Source organism: Leucopleurus acutus, assembly GCF_964270905.1.
Source record: "Leucopleurus acutus genome assembly, chromosome: 5".
Lineage (NCBI taxonomy): Eukaryota > Metazoa > Chordata > Mammalia > Artiodactyla > Delphinidae > Leucopleurus > Leucopleurus acutus.
The window spans coordinates 45,544,868-45,565,144 of record NC_139147.1 but is presented as its reverse complement, the minus strand read 5'-3'; the positions used below and the strand labels follow the sequence as shown (position 1 = coordinate 45,565,144).

The 20,277-nt window shown below is 35.9% G+C and overlaps 1 protein-coding gene across 4 annotated transcripts in view; it reads right to left on the bottom strand.

Moving 5' to 3' along the window:
- The window catches only part of EPHA6 (EPH receptor A6), a gene marked incomplete at its 5' end in the record, with an annotated part of 855,070 nt that overhangs the window by 252,756 nt on the left and 582,037 nt on the right, over positions 1-20,277 (bottom strand). For all 4 annotated transcript variants that reach the window (XM_082840129.1, XM_082840131.1, XM_082840130.1 and 1 more), the window contains 3 exons: positions 12,449-12,574; positions 16,324-16,394; positions 19,097-19,205. In XM_082840129.1, the coding sequence (XP_082696255.1) occupies positions 12,449-12,574; positions 16,324-16,394; positions 19,097-19,205 (306 nt within the window). The remainder of the gene's footprint in view (positions 1-12,448; positions 12,575-16,323; positions 16,395-19,096; positions 19,206-20,277) is intronic.

Sequence of the window (20,277 nt, the reverse complement as noted above, 5' to 3'; positions counted from 1 at the left end):
ACCTAAATAGACATTTCTCCAAAGAAGATATACAGATTGCCAACAAATACATGAAAGGATGCTCAACATCACTAATCATTAGAGAAATGCAAATCAAAACTACAATGAGGTATCACCTCACACCAGTCAGAATGGCCATCTTCAAAAAATCTACAAACAGTAAATGCTGGAGAGGGTGTGGAGAAAACGGAACCCTCTTGCACTGTTGGTGGGAATGTAAATTTATACAGCCAGTATGGAGAACAGTATGGAGGTTCCTTAAAAAACTAAAAATAGAACTACCATATGACCCAGCAATCCTGCTAGTGGGCATATACTCTAAGAAAACCGTAATTTGAAGAGTCATGAACCACAATGTTCACTGCAGCTCTATATACAATAGCCAGGACATGGAAGCAACCTACATGTCCATTGACAGGTGAATGGATAAAGATGTGGGTCATATATTCAATGGAATACTACTCAGCCATAAAAAGAAACAAAATTGAGTTATTTGTAGTGAGGTGGATGGACATAGAATCTGTCATACAGAGTGAAGTAAGTCAGAAAAAGAAAAACAAATGCCGTATACTAACACATTATATGGAGTCTAAGAAAAAGAAAAAAAAAAGGTTCTGAAGAACCTAGGGGCAGGACAGGAATAAAGACACAGATGTAGAGAATGGACTTGAGGACAGGGGGAGGGGGAAGGGTAAGCTGGGACCAAGTGAGAGCTGGCATGGACATATATACACTACCAAATGTAAAACTGATGGCTAGTGGGAAGCAGCTGCATAGCACAGGGAGATCATCTGGGTGCTTTGTGACCACCTAGAGAGGTGGGATAAGGAGGGTGGGAGGGAGATGCAAGAGGGAGGAGATATGGTGATATATGTATATGTATAGCTGATTTACTTTGTTATAAAGCAGAAACTAACACACCATTGTAAAGCAACTATACTCCAATAAAGATGGTAAAAAAAAAAAGTTATCTGTAATAAAGTAGTGGTTAATAAGAGCATGAGCTTGAAACCAGAGTACTCTGTGGCTGAATATGGCTTTATTATGTATAAGCTGGTTCATTTTGACCAAATAATTTAATCTCTCTAAGTCTTAATTTCCTTGTTTGCAAAATGGGCATATGTAATTCTTGTGATTTTTAGCATTGTGAGGAGTGAAAGAGATGACAAGTAAAACCTGTCTCAAGCTTATAAACTTTAGTAACTCTTGCTTATTATTAATATCAAAGAGAGACTACCTTTCCTGATAGGATGAAGCAAAGGAGGAAAACATGATAGATTCTGGCAGGAAGAGAGTATCAGAGGTTTCCATTTAAATAAAGAACTTCATTAGACTACATGGAAAGCCCATATGCTTCAAGTTCTAAACAATCCTTACATAACACACCTTCCTATCCTGTGTTTATTTATTCCACCATGAAAGCAATAAATAAGGGGCTAAAAATGATCATAAATTCCTGCCTTGCTGCTGTTTCCATCTTTCAAACAGTTATCAGGAACTGTTACTTTGATTTAGTTCTGAATAAAGCCCTTTGAAGTGTGAACTTGGGAGAAACTGATTTTAATTTTAAGATACCTAACAGCCTAGGAAAAAAGCCTTGTCCATAATTGTAGATGTTAAACTTCAGGGTGGCAGTTTAAAAAATTGTCTACAGATTGAGTACAAATTCATGTTCAGAGATTCTATAAAGAGTGAGGGATAGGTATCTATAAAATAAAGAATTCCAACAATGCAAACACAATTATCCTAAAAGAGAAAAAAATTAGAAAGTGTACTAAATAACTGCAGCACAGGGAGCTCTGAGCTTAGTTATTATAAAGACACACAGCTAAATTGTAAGGCAGAAAAACTCAGGAATGACACTGGAAAGGACGATAATTGTACTGCCTAATCTAATTGAGATGGAGAACGACCTGGATAGTTTAGGAAAATTCACCTGTGTAAACCTGATGAAATTTAATAGGAATATTTATAAAGTGGGACTATGAGAAAACATGTAAGTTTGGATAGATAGACAATATATATGGTTTATATAGATATACACTGTGGCCATATAAATAAAATATAGCCCAGCATCATAAAGTCAATTGAACAAGTACAGAAATAGGCCTGGCTTAAAAGCAACTCATTTGAGAAAGATCACTGGGGATAAGCTGGTAGTAAACTGTCCCTATGCCATCAGTGTGTGGCAACTCTTCAAAAAGCAAATGCAAACTCAGGCTGCATTAATTGAGGCCTAGAAGGAATGGTGCTACCCTGGTTTCTGCATTGATTAGAAAATATTTGGAATATTGAGCTCAATTCTGAAAAGATTTAGAGAAAAACTCTAGTTCTCCAGAGGAAGGTTATCAGAATGATGAAGTATCCAGAAAGCATGTCAGATGGAAATGTTTGAAAGGTTTAGACAATTTAGGCAAGAAAGGAAAGATTTATGAGGTTCACATGTTGTCTTCAAATATTTGAAGGGTCATGGAGTAGTGCGGAAGAAGGCTTAGGTTTACTTTGTATAAGTTCAATTTTGCAGAACCAGCACCAGTGTGTAGTGTTTTAAGATTATATACAGGGCTATAAGGAAGCATACTGTTACTCACAAAGATTCTCGATTTATTGGAACTGCTCCTAAGGAAGGGAATAGTCTTCCTGGTGAGGTAGGAACATTTTCACTGGCAGTGTTCTGATAAAGGGTGGATGGTTAATTAGACTCTACTTTACCTCATCTGCTTCTCACAACAATTATGAAATAGAAAGTCATTTTCTTTTTATTAGTTGCCCGATAAAAGCAAAAAACATTCCTCTTTTCTTTAATCATTTTATACATTCTAAGTCATTAAAAACTAAAACTGAAAAGGCACTAACCATTACTAATAGCTAAGAAGCAGGACTAGAGTTGTATTTGCTTCAAGAAAAAGGAAAATCCTAGGCTTTGAAGAGAAATTAGGTATAATAAAGAGCAAGTGTCACCCAACTCTAAAATCTCTTGAAATTGCCCAGAATTGCTCTTCACAATCTCCACGCCTCTTATTCTATCACTTCTCTCTCCCCCTGTCTAAACTGCATTTTCTTCATTTTGGCATTCCTTCTCTTTCAAATGCCATCTCCCTTATGCGATCTGATTGACTAGTTTGCAGTTATCTCCAGATTCTTTGAATTTCAGTAGTGATTTATATGTATCTTTTGCTCACTTAAGATGCTGCTTCTTTATATTTGTCCTTTCTACCTTATATACTAGACTTTCCTTAGCTTCCCTCTTGAGCCTGAGTTCCTTTTTTATTCATTTTAGTAAACCTCATAGCACCTACTCATAGTTGCTAAATAAGGAAAACATGAATATCATTCATTAGGAGTGCAAAGCAAAAATGGTCTTGGAGACAAAATAGTAAATAAACTCGTAATATGTTATTCAAACTAGGCTTGAAAAATAATGATATTTTTTAAACCATCAGCTATATGGTGGATTGTAAAACATGACTACAAATTCCTCCCAACTCTGTATGCATGCCCCTTCACAATGTGACTTTGTTGCTCTTCTCATCAAGAGGTAGAATCTGTTTCTTCACTTTGTTACGTTTGGGCTGGCCTTGTGACTCACTTTGACCAAGATATAGTGTCAGAATTAGGTTGTAGGAATTCAGAGCCAAGGTCTAAAGAGGTCTTACAACTCTTTTTCTCATCTGCTTGAAACACTACCTTGAGATGTCTAGCCTGTGGGTGGAGGTGAAGCCATATGGAACAGAGATGAATCATCCCTGCTTAGAACCCCCTAGACAAACCACCTGACAACAACATGTTCAGCTGAGCCACCATTATGGGAGTGACCTCACGTGAGACCAAAAGACAAAACCCCCAGCTCCACCTGAGCCCAGCCCAGACTGTTCACCCATAGAATCATGAATAAATGAAACAATTATTATTTGAAGCCATTTAGTTTGAGGATGGGTTGTAACATAGCAATAAATAACCTGGACAGGCTACAAAGACAAAAGCCTTTAGTTAAATACACAGACAATTAGACTGAGAACACAAGTATCACTATGGGAACAATCAACTAATTACCTTATGCTAGAAGAACTACAGTGTGGCATAAGCAAATCATATAATCATATAATTCACATCTTTCTGTTCACCAATGTAAGAATGCACATGGTCTCTCAGGCAGCATTATTGAGTGTGTGGCACTATTAAATAACTGTAGAACATAAACAACCTTTTACTTCTTTACAAGAGAGAAATTTACAACTGTATCCAATTTTTATATGAACTTATCCCCCAAATGTATTTTTAATGAGTCTGCCATCTTTAATACATTCGTATTAAACTTAAAACTCCAAATGAACTTCAAGTTTGGAAGTTTACTATATGAGATAGGTGGACTTCAAAGATGGCCTGCAATGATCCCTGCATCCTGGTACTCATGCCCTTGTGCGATTCCCACTGTGGCCTAGACCTAGTATCATATTTATAGCCAATGCAATAAGGCAAAGTGATGTGATGTCACTTCCATGATTAGGTTACAGTAGATTGTGATTTCTATCTTGCTAGCAGACTCTCTTTCTGGGTTTAATGAACTAAGCTACCATGTTGGAGAGGTCCACATGGCAGGAATCTGAGAGTGTTCTCCAGCCAACTGGCAATGAGGAATTAAGGCTTTCATTGCAACAACTCTCAAACTGTACCTTGATAGAAGCCATATAAATAAGGTTCGAAGTGTATCCTTGACTATTTGAGCCTTCAGATGAGACCACAGCCCTAGCTGACACCTTGATTGCAACCTTATGAACAACCTTGCAGAAGCTAAGCCATGACTGAATTCCTGACCCATAGAAACTGAGATAGTAAATGTTCTTGCTTTAAGTTTTAGGGCAGTTTGTCATGTAGCAAGAGATAACTAATATACTATGATAAGGGATAAAAACTGTTGCTGTTGATGTGTGGGTCTTCTTTTTTCTATTTTGGCTCTTAGCCTTAAGAGAATGTATCATTATTTTAATTTTTTCTTTGTATATAAGATGTATCCAGTCTTCCCCTATCTCCTTGGAGTACTTTTTTGAAAATAGGTGCCAAGTTTCCTTCATCAAATATTTTAACAATATACAAATTAGAAGAAAAAGCCAAAGGGGAAAAAAGTTTGAAAATTAATCAGTCCCTTGTAAGTTATAAAAATTTTTCATAATTACCTCATCTGTTATAAAAATGCAGTACAAAATAAAATCTCAGTGTAATCTTTTCTGTAAGATTTTGTATTTCACTATGTGAATGCAAAGGCATATAATAAGTTCTATAATTTTGGTCTAATTCATCAAGTAAATTATTAATATAATTTCAACTACTATAATTCACAACTGTCCTCTATAAATTTGGTCTTTTGTCTCATTTTTATATACTTTGTATATAATATGCATTCGATTTTATATTATATTGTGTTGTACTTTAAATTCCATATTAGGATTTTTGTTGATAACCAGATAGACATAGTCATTTACAATAATTATTTGGAACTAATTCTATATCCTTTCAGTCATTCATTTATTTATTCATTTGTTTATTTATTTAACAAGTATTTCTCAAACAACTACTATGATGAGGCAACTTGTAAGATTGAGAAATGTATATGTGAGATAGCAAATGTACACTAAATGGCCCCCCAAAATAAGAGGTAGTGTTGAAATGTAAGTAAAATAAAGTTAAAGTCTATTAAAATTGATAAATTAACCTAAGTTCTTAGATGTGCCAGGAATAAATTGATGACTTATTTACAATGATTTTACATTAAGATATTGAAATAAATTTCTTTTGTTAAACTCATTTCATTGTATGGCTTGTTTAAATAAAAAATAAACACATATATGATAATTATAATCTCACAAGATGTAGGAAAAATTAAGTTTTGAGTTTCTTTAATTAAAAACAAAAAGAAAAAAGAAAAGCATTTGTTGAGATGGTCATAGTTCTTACTGTACTGACAAAAGTGAAACTTCATTTTTAATTACTAATTTTCAACGAACTGAAAATCATAGGTATCATTCCAGTTACCTAAGCCATTAGCTTTTGAATTTTTCATCAATATGCAATATTTTAATATCTTACACCATAAAATATGTTGAGAGTTGGGCACAGAGTGTCATTCTTCTATCCATATTAACTGAATATAAAAGCTGTATCTCTTTTTAACCTAATAGTCGTTCCCACCTTTTTACTGAGTGTCTATAGCATGACAGGTCCTCAATATGTGTCATCTCTAACTCTTACATGAATCCTGCAAAATAACTATTATTATTATGAATCTATTTTATAGATAAAGCAAATTTCCAAAAGATCAGTAAATTGCAGAAGGTCACTGAGTGAATTAGTAGCAAAGCTGTGATTCAAGTCTGCATTGGTGTGCCTTCAGTCTCTGTGTTTTTAATTCATATCATAATGTCCAGGGAGAATGGACTGTGAAATAAAATTCATATTTTATGGCAAAACAAGAAAAATTTAGACAAAAATTCTTCTCTGCCTTCTGGCCTCCTTTCTCCCACCACCGTGCATTGTGTATCTGCATTATCGTCCAGACCTCCCTTATGGGCAGAAATACCTGCTCAACCATAAACAGCAACATTCACCTAGCATCAAGACAGCTCCTTAAAAGATAACATTACTTCTTGATCTTGTAAGGGGTCACATGACCCACCATGATGATGCTTAGATCTGGATTATGTAAATTTCTCAATAATAAGTAATTTGATCTACAGCCATCTGTCTCAGAAAACTTATATAACTGTGCTTTGACTTCTATCAGGTGGAACAGTTCTCAGAGCTTTCTGAGATGCTCTTCCCAGGTTAAAATCCTCAAATTTGGCTCGAATAAAATTTTCCATTTCTTTGTTAGATTGACTGATTTAATTTTTTGTCGACAGGGTAAAGCCCATCTTTCATTACATCATTTGATTTAGAAAGCTATGGAATTCTTGAGTAAAAAGCACAAAGATCTTGCCAGAATCTGTTGTTGATCCTACTTTCAGTCTATTGGTTGGACAAAGGAGTTTCCTAGAAAAGAAAATGAATCTGACCTCTACCATAAATCCTTTAAGTTGAAAGACAAGGACAAAATTTGTATCTGATAAGATCATCTCATCTAAAGATAGAGGAAATGAGCCATAAATTCAAGTTACTCTTTGTAAAAGTAAATTGTGCAACCGCATCTGGAATACTGCCTACGTTTCTCATTGTCATGTTGCAAAAAATTATACTATAGCTGTAGAAGAGGAACAAAAATAATAAAGGGGATGAGAAAGTTTAAGATAACTAAAATTAATAGATTCTAAACTACAGAGAAGAGGTTGGCTGAGGGATGGCAGAGGAATTAAGAAAGGTACATAAAGCAAGCATTTTGCTTTGCACATTATCATGTGCAACTATGACCTCAAACAGGAAAGGCAATAAGGGATCAAATATTAGGCTGAATAAATCACTGATTTGACATTCACTTTTTATATCCTTTTTGTTGTCCTTTTGACTTTCTTTTACCTGCAGATGATTGCTGAGAAACCAACAGCTAAAAGTTCCTGACTTTTCAAGGAAGAGAAAAAATAATGGTGACAGTAAGCCAGGAGAAGACAAGGCTGATAGTGGAGGTGGTAATGAGTTTTGTATAGATAAAGGGACAGAAATATGAATGATGGGGAGATATTATGCATTTCCGTTGAGACTAGGGAAAAAGGGAAGGTCAAATATAAGAAGGGTGCCCTATGGGCTTAAGAGACATAAGAACGATTTTTTTCAGTGGAATAATGTTTCAAAATTTTAGATACTCTGCAAGTTTTTCATAGAATGGTTTAGGTTCAGTACTACCCTGAAAAAGAAATAGCCTTCCAATGACGTTTTTCAGCCCATGATTAAAATTTAGTTTACTAGTTTTCTCATTATCTCTCAAAGTATGTGTAAAATAATGATTCTACCCTAATCTGACTTGGCTCTCTTAGCCTGGGAATTTCTGTTTTACTGTTTCTGTTTTCCTCTGGCCACACTATTTCATTTTATCATGCAAAAAGTCAAAGGAGATAGATGATCTTTATTGTCTCTTATGCAACAGAGCTACTCACTTCATTTAAAGGGAAATGTGCATTTTCATGGAAATTTTGGCCTGTATTGATGAACTAAGAAAGATAAACTGCCACTATTAAACATAATAGCGATATACAAAAGAAAAAAGTCCTAGAAAACACATTTTAAAAAATAGTAAAATTTACACTGAAAGATAGCATATATAATTTAAGAATATACATACAGCCTAGATATTGGATAAATTAAATTTTCCAAGGATTTGTCACGTAATATTTGGATGGTTATAAAGTTGAAAATCCCAGGACAAAGGTTGTGGAAGACAGGTTGAATACATAGGTCTTTGATAAGCATAGTGACTTAATATGAAAAATCTAATTAGCTCAGTGCCTTTTTATAAGTAGATATTAGTCATCTAATAAACATTTTTCAATGGACATGTTAAGAAATGTCATAGGTTAGGTGTGATATCATTTTCCATGCTCTTTTCTTTCTTTTAATGTGACTATTTTGGGGTTCATTTTTTAATAACACATTTAAGAAATAATGATTATATTATATTTCTCCCAACTGGAAACCTGGAAAGCATTCTTGACTATTTCTTTGCCAAAAAACATGGAGGCCTTGCAGATTTTTCCTCAGCAATGAATTGTGAATCTAAGCATCCTTCTCTATCCCTACTCTCAGTGCCTTAATGGGACCTGATATCTTTCATCTGACAATTATCAAGACTTGATATCTTGCCTCTCTTTCCCATCTTCCCCACAACACTCCCCCTCTGTACAGCATCCACATTTTAAGTCCTTTAATTTACACTTCCAAGGGGAACAGGAATATCTAATGCACACAGATGATAAAGAAACGGAATTTGAGAAGAAACAATCAAATGGGTGGGGAAAAAGTAAAGAATATGATGTAACCAGAGGAAAGTATTGACAGTAAAAAGTTGGGCAAGTAAACAGTTGTGCAATTATGTTGATGAGGTTCAGGGTGGGCTGCCCCAGAAGGTGCCACTTTGGCACGAGGAGTATTTTGAAATGTAGATAATCGAGGCCCAACAGATGCAAGGAGAGCTTTATACCACCCTCTTAACTGCCTAAAACCACTTAGATAGAGGGTCTGGTCCAGGAAGAGAGCTAACATCAAAGATAATTACAAAGACTAAGAGCTAGGTGCCTAAGCTTGCAGGGGGCAGGGGGCAGGGCCTTGAGATCAAATTCGTCTGTGCCCCATTGTCTCTGTAAGGCTTGGCAAACATTTGTTTACCAAACATTTGCTCTTCCTATCCTCCTATGACTTGTCTTCCTTCCTTCTGAAACACCAAACCCCACCCGCTTCTTCTCAGCTCAAAATGGCATATAAGCTTCAGTTGCCTGCCTGTCAGTGAGAGCCTCTCATTGTCTTTTTGGGGCTCCTGTAGTACATAATAAGATTTTTTCCTCCTGTTAATGTCTTACGCCAATTTAATTAACAGACCAGCCAAAAGACCCTAGAAGGGTAGCGGAAAGTTTTTCCTCCCTTACAATGTCATGGATGTTAGAAAACTCTATTAATTCCTTCGTTTGACTGAACAATGTTTTTTTCACACTGCTGCTGAGCTTTAGGAACATGACCTAATGGGGTTAAGTAACAACAGAGTAGTACAGGCCAGGGGCACAAAGAGGGAAGTTATATTACAATAGCTTTTTCTCATAAAGCATTTTTATTTTTATGATTTTTCTGAAGATAGTAAATGATCACTTAGCATATTGTTTGAAAGCTGAAATAGTCAAAAACGAATAATTATAAAAGGGACACTGATGTTAATCCTATACACCTATACATCTTCTGTCTTTGCCAAAAAAAATGAATCCCATTATGACATACTAGAGTTTAGACAGAGTAGGGAGGCCGTGATATTAAAATAGTCTCTTTAATAGTTATGGTTTGCTTTGGCAATATCTGTCATACTTTTTTTCAGGATAAAATTATATTTTGGTTAAAAAAACCCAAACACTAAAGATAAACTGAATTTGTCTTGCTAACTAAAGAATGTCACTAGCACTAGCCATCCAGCTCTATAAGGACTGAGTTATTAGCCACTGCAGCCACTGACCTTTAATACACCCTGAAAGGAGTTCAGGGCAGAAATCAGGAATGAAGGCACTCTGTGTTCTGGGAAAACTGGCAGAACAAGTCTTCAGCTAGTTAGATATTTTCTGGAGAAAATTTTTATGAACCTGGATTCTTGTATCTTCCCATACTTAGAAAAGCACTAAAACCATTAACTAAGATATCTGTTCCTCCTCATGACTATGACTAGCTGCAACCTTCTACTGAGTTGTGAGATGTGCGCTTGGTTGTACATATCCCCCTTTACCTCTTTGGAACAGTTTCTCAGAGCTATCTGAGAGGCTGTCTCCCAGGGAATAGACCTCAGTAAGACAATGAATGAACTCAACTCGCAGTTTTTAAATTGTGTAGTTTTGTTTTTTTTTCAGTTGACACTTTGCACACCTCAGACACTTGATTTTTCTCTCTCAACAGATTTCAGACATTGGTGTTTAAAATATGCACAAAACTCTACAACAAGAAATACTTCTCCTGTACCTACATGAGTATGGAACAATGCAGTATGAAAGGTCATATCATTGTTTTCTCAGGGGCCAGAGGAAGAAAGCCAAATATAGGGTGCAATGGAATTACTCAATCTCCTCTCTTTTCTATTCCTCTGCTGTCTTAAGAAAAAGAACCCCCAAACTAATTGATATAATGCAATCACTCTTTTCAATTATGCCTTTAATGCCTATTGACGTGCTTTATGTTCATCAGAAGAGAAGAGAGAATCTGGTTCCATTCCAGGTTCTTAATCTTTCTGATAAGACAACCTCTTTGGCTGTGAGCATCAAGATTTAAGTGTATAGGACCCTTGTGTCAGCTTTCAGAGGGAAAATAGGCCATGGAGGAGACGGGATGATCCATGGTGCATGAGGAGTTAAATGACGTAAGGAAGGGCTCTCTCCAAATTTCCTGGAATTCTCAGTGTAGTGCTAGCTCTCTGTGAAATAGTCAGCTTCTTGGGTGTAGTCACCCAGCACCTTGAGTTTAGAAGTGCTCTGCTGTTTAATGCTCTGTTGTCAGTGTCTTGAAATTCTTAATAGTCTTTTTAACAAGGAACTCCACATTTTCATTTTGCACTGGTCCCTGTAAATTATGTAGCCAGTCTTTCTGGTGAAGAAGAGTTTTGAAAGGAAGAAAGCCTTCTGGTGTTTGCAAAGACATGATACCCAACTGGAATGGTATGTTCTGCTCTCTCTAAAGGATTACACAGATATCCAGCATCTAGAGGAGGACAACACCCCCCTTCAGGATTCAGCCTTCCTTCTCTATTTAGTAGCACATTCCCCTCCCCTTTTTACCTGCATGCATGGCTGCCCAGTCAGAAATTATATTTCCAAACTCTCTTGCATTTAAGTGTATCCACGTGATTGCATTTGGACCATTGAGATGTGAATAGACATGTTTGCAATTTCAGGTTATTGCCTTAAAGACAAAGCTAATTGTCCTAAAGGCAAAGGCAAAGAGCCCAAACTCTTTCCTCTTCCTTCTCATAGACCAAAAGGTAGATGTGCTGGTGACCAGCTTTGACCATTCAGAGGACAACATGCTAGGGGAGGGCAGAGCAAAGAGTAGAAGGAACTTGGGTCCTTTCAAGACCTTTTGCATGAGAGCTCCTCTGCCAGCATGGATTACTCACCTTGGGTCAAGGACTTGCAAGAGGAACACATTTATATTCTGGGGTCTCTTTGTTATATTGGCTTGGCCTGTGCCCTAAGTAATGTACAGAAGAAATTCTTGGGGTCTGGTTCATAATAAATTTGTATTTATCCAGAATAATTGAATAATATAGTGTTCTGAGTATTTGAATATTCTACATACGGAAATTATTAGTTTGCATTAAAATGATATAAAACTGTATTGAACCTAATTTTATACTCAGTGAGTCTCAGAACACTGCTGGATCTTGCAGGACCTCAAGGTCATCACTGTGAATACTAATTATAGTGTATGTCTGTAGACGTTGGGTTTTAAGTAAATCTGTAATAACCTATGACAAACTCCTGAAGTTGCATTTCCAGAATAAATTCCTAAATAACTCTAGTTTCATTGTAATTTGTCTCAATACTGAAAGGATGACTACAGGATGTTAAAAATAACTTTCATGGATTTTCTCATTGTTTGGAAACTGAATTTGGGCACTTGCAATACTTTTTAAAACAATAACATCATATATACAAAATAATTTTACTTCTCATTTTAAAAAATTTTTCAGTGACTAAAACTGCTAAGATTTAAAATTGTATGTTGATAAACCAGTTACAAAACCATTAAGGAATCGTAACTTCAAAAGCGTAGACTTTATGTTTACCTGCCCCAATGACTCTCTCAATGCGTATTCTTGAGGGATCGATCTCCTTTGCAAATTCATGGACTGCTAGGGATGGGTCTTCATATGTATCTGGATCTATGTAAGTTTTAATTCCTGGGAAGTGTACTGCAACAAAATAAAAGACTGAATTAGTTCAAGGGTATTCTAGTAATCAAACATCTTGTGAATATTTGAAATGAGGAGTGACGTACTAAAGTAGTCATTCTTTTTTTTAACTGAACTATAAATGACTCACAATATTATGTTAGTTTCAGGTGTACAACATAGTGATTCGGTATTTTTATACATTACAAAATGATCACCACGATAAGTCTAGTTACCACCTGCCACCATACAAAGCTTTTAAAATTTTATTGACTATGTTCCCTGTACTTTACATTACATATCCATGACTTATTTAATAACTGGAAGTTTGTACCTCTTTCTATCGGATAATTGCTTTACAATGTTGTGTTAGTTTCTGCTGTACAACAAAGTGAATCAGCCATATGCATACATATATGTGTTTTTGTTTTCTTCAGGAAAATATCCAGAATTGGAATTGTTGGATTGCATAGTAGTTCTACTTTTACTTTTTTGAGGAACCTCCATACTGTTTTTCAAAGTGGCTGTACCAATTTACATTCCTGCCAACAGTGCATGAGGGTTTCCTCTTCTCCACGTCCTTGCCAACACTTGTTCTTTGTTGTCTCTTTGATAATAACCATTCTGACATGTGTGAGGTGATACCTCATTGTGGGTTTGATTTTCATTTCCTTGATGATTAGTGATGTTGAGCATCTTTTCATGTGTCTATTGCCCATCTGTATGCCTTCTTTAGAAAAATGTCTATTTAGCTCCTCTGCCCATTTATTAATCGGGTTGTTTGTTTTTATGATGTAAGCATTCTTGTTACTTAAATTCAATTCTCTTTTCTATTTTTGTCTCCCCCCCACCCACTTGCCACCCCATTAAAGCTTTGAATACTTGGACTCAAAATTTTATTTACCTAATTCTCGATGTAAAATGACCTGGTTTCAGAGAGAGTGAGCTGACAAGTTCCATAAGACACATTTTTATTATATTTCTGTAAAACGTTTAATCAGCTCACTTAGCCACTAGTACCCATATATTTTACATTTGATCTAGCTCAGGACATGGGGGAAACAAAGCATAAACCTTCTCCCCCTCCAAAAAAAAAAAAAACAAGCCCCTTAGAGTCCCTCTTGGACCTTTGTACACTAAGGCACTAGGTTTTCCTGAACTCATGTCCTACTCCTGTGGTCTCTCCCCTTCCAGAAACTCTTAGGCAGTAAAGCACAGACTCCATGGCACAGTGACAGGGAGGACCACTACACTGTGGAAACGGCCCTGTCCTGCATTCTTGTATTTGCTTCCATGGCCAAATTGCACATTGTCCTGGAAAGGACCCATTGTCTACCCTGGAGGGGAGGATAAGAATCAAATGTCCAAATCTGGTCGCTGACCAGCTGTAGCTGCTCCTCTTTCCCTGGTGGGTGCTCACAGCCCACAGGCAGGTAGGAAGATGAATAGGGGTGGCTAGAAAATTGGATGTCTGGTTGCATATTAATTTGCAACTTCTTCAGTATGTAAAGTAGTCACAGACTGCCTGTGGATATTCCTCTGTTTTGCTCACTGGTTTCTGTTTTCCACATCAGGTTGCTAGCTCCTGGAGGACAGGAGATCATTTCTTATACATCTTTGCACCTTTCCAAATACCTTAGGTGTAGTTTTATAGGCAATAAACACACAGCAAACCTTTACTGAATATGAATTAGTAAGGATTAAAAGATCAATGCTAAATTTGTGGCAGAGTAAATTATATCTGGTTTTGCTGCTTCTTAGATTTTGAAAACCATACAACACCCTGAATTAAGCATTGCCTAGGTCTCCTTAGAAACATGCTCTTGCAAGAATATCTCAAAAGCAAACAAACAAAAGGCAATAAAATGAGTTTAGAGGAGGTGATGAAATGCCCATTATTAGCAATAATTTGCTTCATGAGTTCTTCTATGCCTGTTGTCTTCTTTCATTACTTTTTGCCTCCTGTCTTCTAGTACTGGATTTGAGAAGATTAGTACTTCCCAAAAGAGCTGCAGAAAATCATATTTCTCGATAGATTTGACTGATTCTGAAATGCTATGCTTTTCTTGACTTCTCAAACTCAAGAATTTTACTTTAGATTGGAGGAAACAAGAACAGATCATTTGTACCTCTAGTTCATATTCTTCAGGATATTTTTGTAACAGTAGGAGTTGTGATTTCAGATTGAATGCTAGAAGCTCAAAGGCTACTATGAGATGATTAGTAGTATCATATTGATAACATTACTTCATGCACAGGTAACAGATGCCATTTATTAACTCATACATGGTTTTAACATTTAACCATTCAATAATTTAAAGTGATATACATTCTACAGAATAAACTGATTAGTTAGTATCACTTTTTTTTTTTTTTTTTACAATATATGTAGTATAGGAAAAAAAAAACCCAAACTTAGTTTCAATTTTGAATATCTGGTTACTACTTATTCGTGTCTTCTTAAACATCTGTTTGTTATCTTTCTTCTATTGTACCTGGCTGCCTCAGGTTATTTTCATTGCTTCTTGATGGGCCCATCTGGTTTAGTTTATGCTAAACTGCTAGTTGGAAAACAGGTAATAAATACCTCAGGAGCATCTTTTTCTTTTGCAGTTCAGTACTGAATTCACTGCAGTGAATCTTAGAGTTGCTCAGCTTAAGTCATTGGTCCAAGTGTCTAGATCCAGGTTTCTGCCTCTCTCTACATTACTTTCAGCTCATCCTTTGCCTGGTATCAGCTGTCTCGGCTCTCCCTTCTCTGCCAGGGCAGTGAGCCTCAAACTCTTTGTGAAAAGAACCACCTAGGAGAGCTTCCTGAAAATGCTTATGCCTTAGCCCTACCCTGGACCTTCTGAGTCTGAACTTTGGTGAGTAAGGGTGAAACATTCTAATGCAGCTTGTCCTCAGACCTCTCTCTGAGAAAGCACATGAGCCTTAAAAATAGCCCTAAAGCATCCCTCTAGCTTATAATTTCCTCACTTAAATCCTTTCCGTTAGCTGGAGGGTAATATAGATCGAAAAGTCCCTTATAACTTGAGCTCAATTTGAAATAGAAGATGAGTTTAAATAGTTAAACAACTTGCCTCACATATTATCTCTATACTGTGGTTAATTAGAGAACATCCCTTTCTTGTTAATTCAGCGTCTCATGCCAGAGAATCTGTCTTGACAAAGTAGTTTGCAATTTGGAGGTGGAGGTGAAGGTGGGTGTTGGGGAGGAGATGGTGGCAATTATCAAACCAACTATAGTGGTAATTATAGCTTGCTTGGGAAGAGATCCTTCAAATGAATATAACCTTGTAGTCAGCTCAAGGATTTCATACATATTCTAAGAGTTAAAGAGCTGATTTTCTTTTTTAGTGTTAATGAATTGTAAATTGATTTGTTATATGTTAAATGACAGTCCCTGTAAGAGGGAATAAGAATTCCTTAATATTTCTATGGCTAATGCTCCACTAAATAAAACCAACTAATGTTTTGGAGCCATTGTGAATGGTAAATAACTAGATATAATCAGTCATCTTGTATTTTTAGCATATTCAGTCTGTTGTGTTTTCCAGCAAGCAGAATTAGGAAAAAGGTATTATCATTTAATGAGAAGCAGGTGCAATTTCCACCAGCAAACCTAGAAACCAGATGAAAAGTCTTAATGCTGAAAGGTTGGAACTGAATTTCTTTGGCTTTCACAATTCATGGATACAAGTTTAAAATGAACTCTTGAAGTGCTGGAACAGTAGAAAATCATGGAATACAGTCACTGAACTACTTACAATGCCCATTCTGTAAGTCCTTTCTTCTCTTCTCTTCTGACTTCATTTTGGCCTTTATATACCATTGACATCTTTAAAAAAGGTAAACAGAATCTTATTTTAGTAATTATGCAGGATAAGAACCAATATTAATTAAAATACTTATCACCCATAGGCAAAAGTTATAAAGACCACTTTTAAGAACATATTTATAACATATGAAAATACTCCATAGAAGATTTTTTTAATACATCAAAATTAGCCCCAGATAGGAATAAAATACTCTCAAGTGGATTGATTGATCCAAATGATAGGAAGCTTAGAAAATATTTAATAACAAGCAATAACCATCATGTCTTTCCTTACATGGTCTCTAATAGCTAGAGTCGATGAAATGCATTAAAAGTCACAATGGAAAAATTGTTTTTGATTCAGAATCTCAGAAATTTAGACAACTGTCTTCCAGTTTCAGTGCTAAACCGCATTTTTTTTTTTAATATTGGAAATGTGGTGGAGGCATGTTCTGTGCTTTCTTGGAAGAATCACGCTCTGAAGAACGGGCAGGTGCTTATCTCCTATGACTTCTTCAACATGAAAAATTCGGCAACATCCATGTTATCTGACAGCTCATCAAGTTGCTAATTCCAAATGGTTAAACAGAACACATCTGTGGTGCACAACCCAATCTTTCAGTGTGAATTTGGTCACAGATCCTACGACAAATTGCATATTTATTCAGATACGTCTTACAATTTTCATAGAATAATTTCCAGTGAATGCTTCCCTAGCATAGTGCTTAAAAGATGCTCCAGAATGAATTGTTTTCTCTTATGTAATTGAACTTGTTTTCTTCCAGTATGTAGAATGTTAAGGCAGTTTCTGATGTCATATAAATTGGCAAACATGGAAATTGTACTAAATTATTTTCAACTTTCAAGTTTTTTGCTTATTATTAAATCTTTTTAAAAATGGTATTCAAATTCTGCTTCAGGAATCCCAAATAAACATAACAGTTGAGCCCAAATCTCAGGTTTATTAGGCCAATTTTATTTAGTCTACAATGACTGTGAAGCCTTCTTTTGTCATATTTATGTGTAAAGGCAGTATTTTCTGATATTTTAATGAAATGTTTTTCTACATGTGTATGTGCTATTTAAATCACTGTTTGCTGAAATACTCTGTGAGGAAATAAGGCCTTAGCTCATGTTCTACAAATACATAAAATATAACTTAAAAATCAGAACCAATTTTGCTACATGTTGAATCACTATTAAATAAAATAGAATTTGAATCAATTTCCATTATGAACTTAGAGGCATTCTTTAAAATTGACAATAAATATGACACTGCTATTAAAATGAACTCTGAGACACTATTAATTGCAAGAGTCATGCTATGTCTATTAATACACCTGAAAATTTTAAGTGAACATAGGGGTAAATGTGCCCCTTTTACAATTAATTTCATAAGGCAGTCACCATTTCAACTTAACCACACTAGAATATCCTCGTGTTTCTTTGTTCCTTGATAAATCCTATAAAGTGGATTTGTTATAACTAAATCTGATACACTCTTAACAGGTAGCAGTTACATTTCCTCAGGGACCCACACTTGATAAGTGTCTAAGTAATTGTCAATTTATTGATATATACTTCTAGTCTGCTGTCAAAATTTCAGATATTTTTTCATATATGCATATCCTCTATAATTCTGTAATGACTTTAACAAAATATTGGTATGTAAGAGTTTTAAAAATGAATAAAACAAAGGGTGTTCGTAGTTGCTGAACTACTGGCTCTGAAGGTAATTTCTGGGCATCATCAAATAATCAGGGTTTCCCAGTAGAGCTGGTGTACTTTAGCTGGAGTCAGTAAGGATGTGTATTGTTTCACTGGCATTATTATTACAGTTTTAAATCATGACACTGATATTTTGCTGTACCAGGAAAACTCTCAAGGTATTTTGTGCCACTATTGATAATCTAGATGGAATAATTTCCCCTTGTAGGAGTGAAAATATGATCTGAAGACTTCACAATTTCTGACAAAAGTCTGGGCCAAATATCAAGGGCTCAATAAGAAATGACACTTATTCTTTTAAATAATTTCATACACACTATCTTCATTCACATCTCTGCATTGTCAGTAACTGGCTCATGGAAACAATCTAATATGTTTAAAAATCAATAAAGCATTTTAATGCTTTGTGATAGCAAACTGTGTAAAAATAGAAATCTAAGGTTTAGATGGATGAAGCACTTTGACCAGCTAGTTGGGATTCAAGTCTTTTGCTACATTAAATTTATTGTTATTTTAAATTTTCATCCATATTACTCTTAGGCGGAAAAATAACTTGATTTATACAACCATTAATATAGTTCTAATATAGATCCTTTCAATATTTAATGGATAGAATAAAACATTTCTATAATATTAAGTTTATAAAGCACTTTATATATATTGTTCAGTTTCTCTGTTGAATTATTTTTTTTTCCAAGCAAAATCCCTTTAATGGTATAATTTGATTGCAGTAAAGGAAAAACCCAGACGTAACTTATTAAGTAGGATTTTATCACTCATTGTTTTCAAAGCTTCCATATTCAGGGAACTGTTGACACAGAGAACTTGCCATGGTGGTTCTATTGCCACATAGAGTTCACTGTCAGAGTGGAATCTGCCTTGACCCCTTTTTCTCACATGTATACTTTGCTAAGTTTAAAAGCCCCTGAACACACAGTGTATAAGAAGAATGGCTATTCACAAATCTTGGAAATACTCTGGTATAATTCAGTTACCTTCCAGTGATTAAGAAGAACAAAGTAAGAATGACAAGGAGAGTGAATCCTCCCACGGCCGCGGTGGCTATCACGAGAATCTGCCCCTGTTCCGCCGCCATGTCAGAAGCTGAAACACAGGTACGATATTAGCATATCTCTGGGTGACGTTTCACTACCAAATTGTTTTACAACTTAGTATATGCTTGAAAATATGGTAATGCATACCAAAATATCCCACCACATTTGAGCTTTATTTGGCACACAAGATGCAAACCCCAAATGAGGGCTGAAGACTGAGGTCATAACCTACCACATAACCCTTTCTTCTTTTTTGCATAAATACCAAGAAAGCAGATGGATTCCTGGTACCCCTCATTTTAAGATTAAGTAGGTTTTGCAAAATTAAATCAGCAGACGCACTAAAGGATTTTGTTTATATAATTGCTAAGCTATTTACTTGAACACTTTTGCCAACTGTTGGGCTACACCCTGCAGGCCTGCAAACCTTGTAAATGCCCAGCTGAGAGACAAAAGAAAGAGCCAGAAGACAGTGACAGAGACAGCGATGGTTTATTGGCTAGGGATTCTTACAAGTCTGTAAGTCCTGGAGCGACACCCCATCGTGGACAGCAGAGAGCAGGCAGGACACAGTAGCAGCCTTCACTATAGAGGTGGGGGTGGTGCTACCATTTATAGGGGGAATTGACTTCAGGTTGGCTCATCAGTTACCAGGGAAACCAGCAGCTGGTACAGGTGGCAAGCATGTAGGCAGAGGATTGTATAGTCATGTGAGTAGGGTGTAGGTGAAGCATGGGCTGGTCTAGCAGTGGGTGGACAGAGAGTAAGAGGAGAGCCATCTTGAGTGGCCTGACCATCCACCAACAGGCCAGGCTTTACAGACTGTTTTGATGTCTGTTTTCACAAAGTGAAAAGGCTATTATTGCACAATTTAAGAACAAACTTCTTTATATTTCAAAGAACTTAATTCAAACATCAAAGTTATGAATTCCCACCTCTAGAGCACAAGGGTATACATAGTAGTTGCTTAGATGTTTGACTAGCAGTCATTAAAAAAATGACATTTAAAAGCTTCCTTGTTTCAGGAAAAGTATAGATTATGTATGATAACAGCATATTATTTCTCTCATTTACAAAACTGTATCAAAACTGCAAGGGCTGCATGTTTCACTAACCTTCCA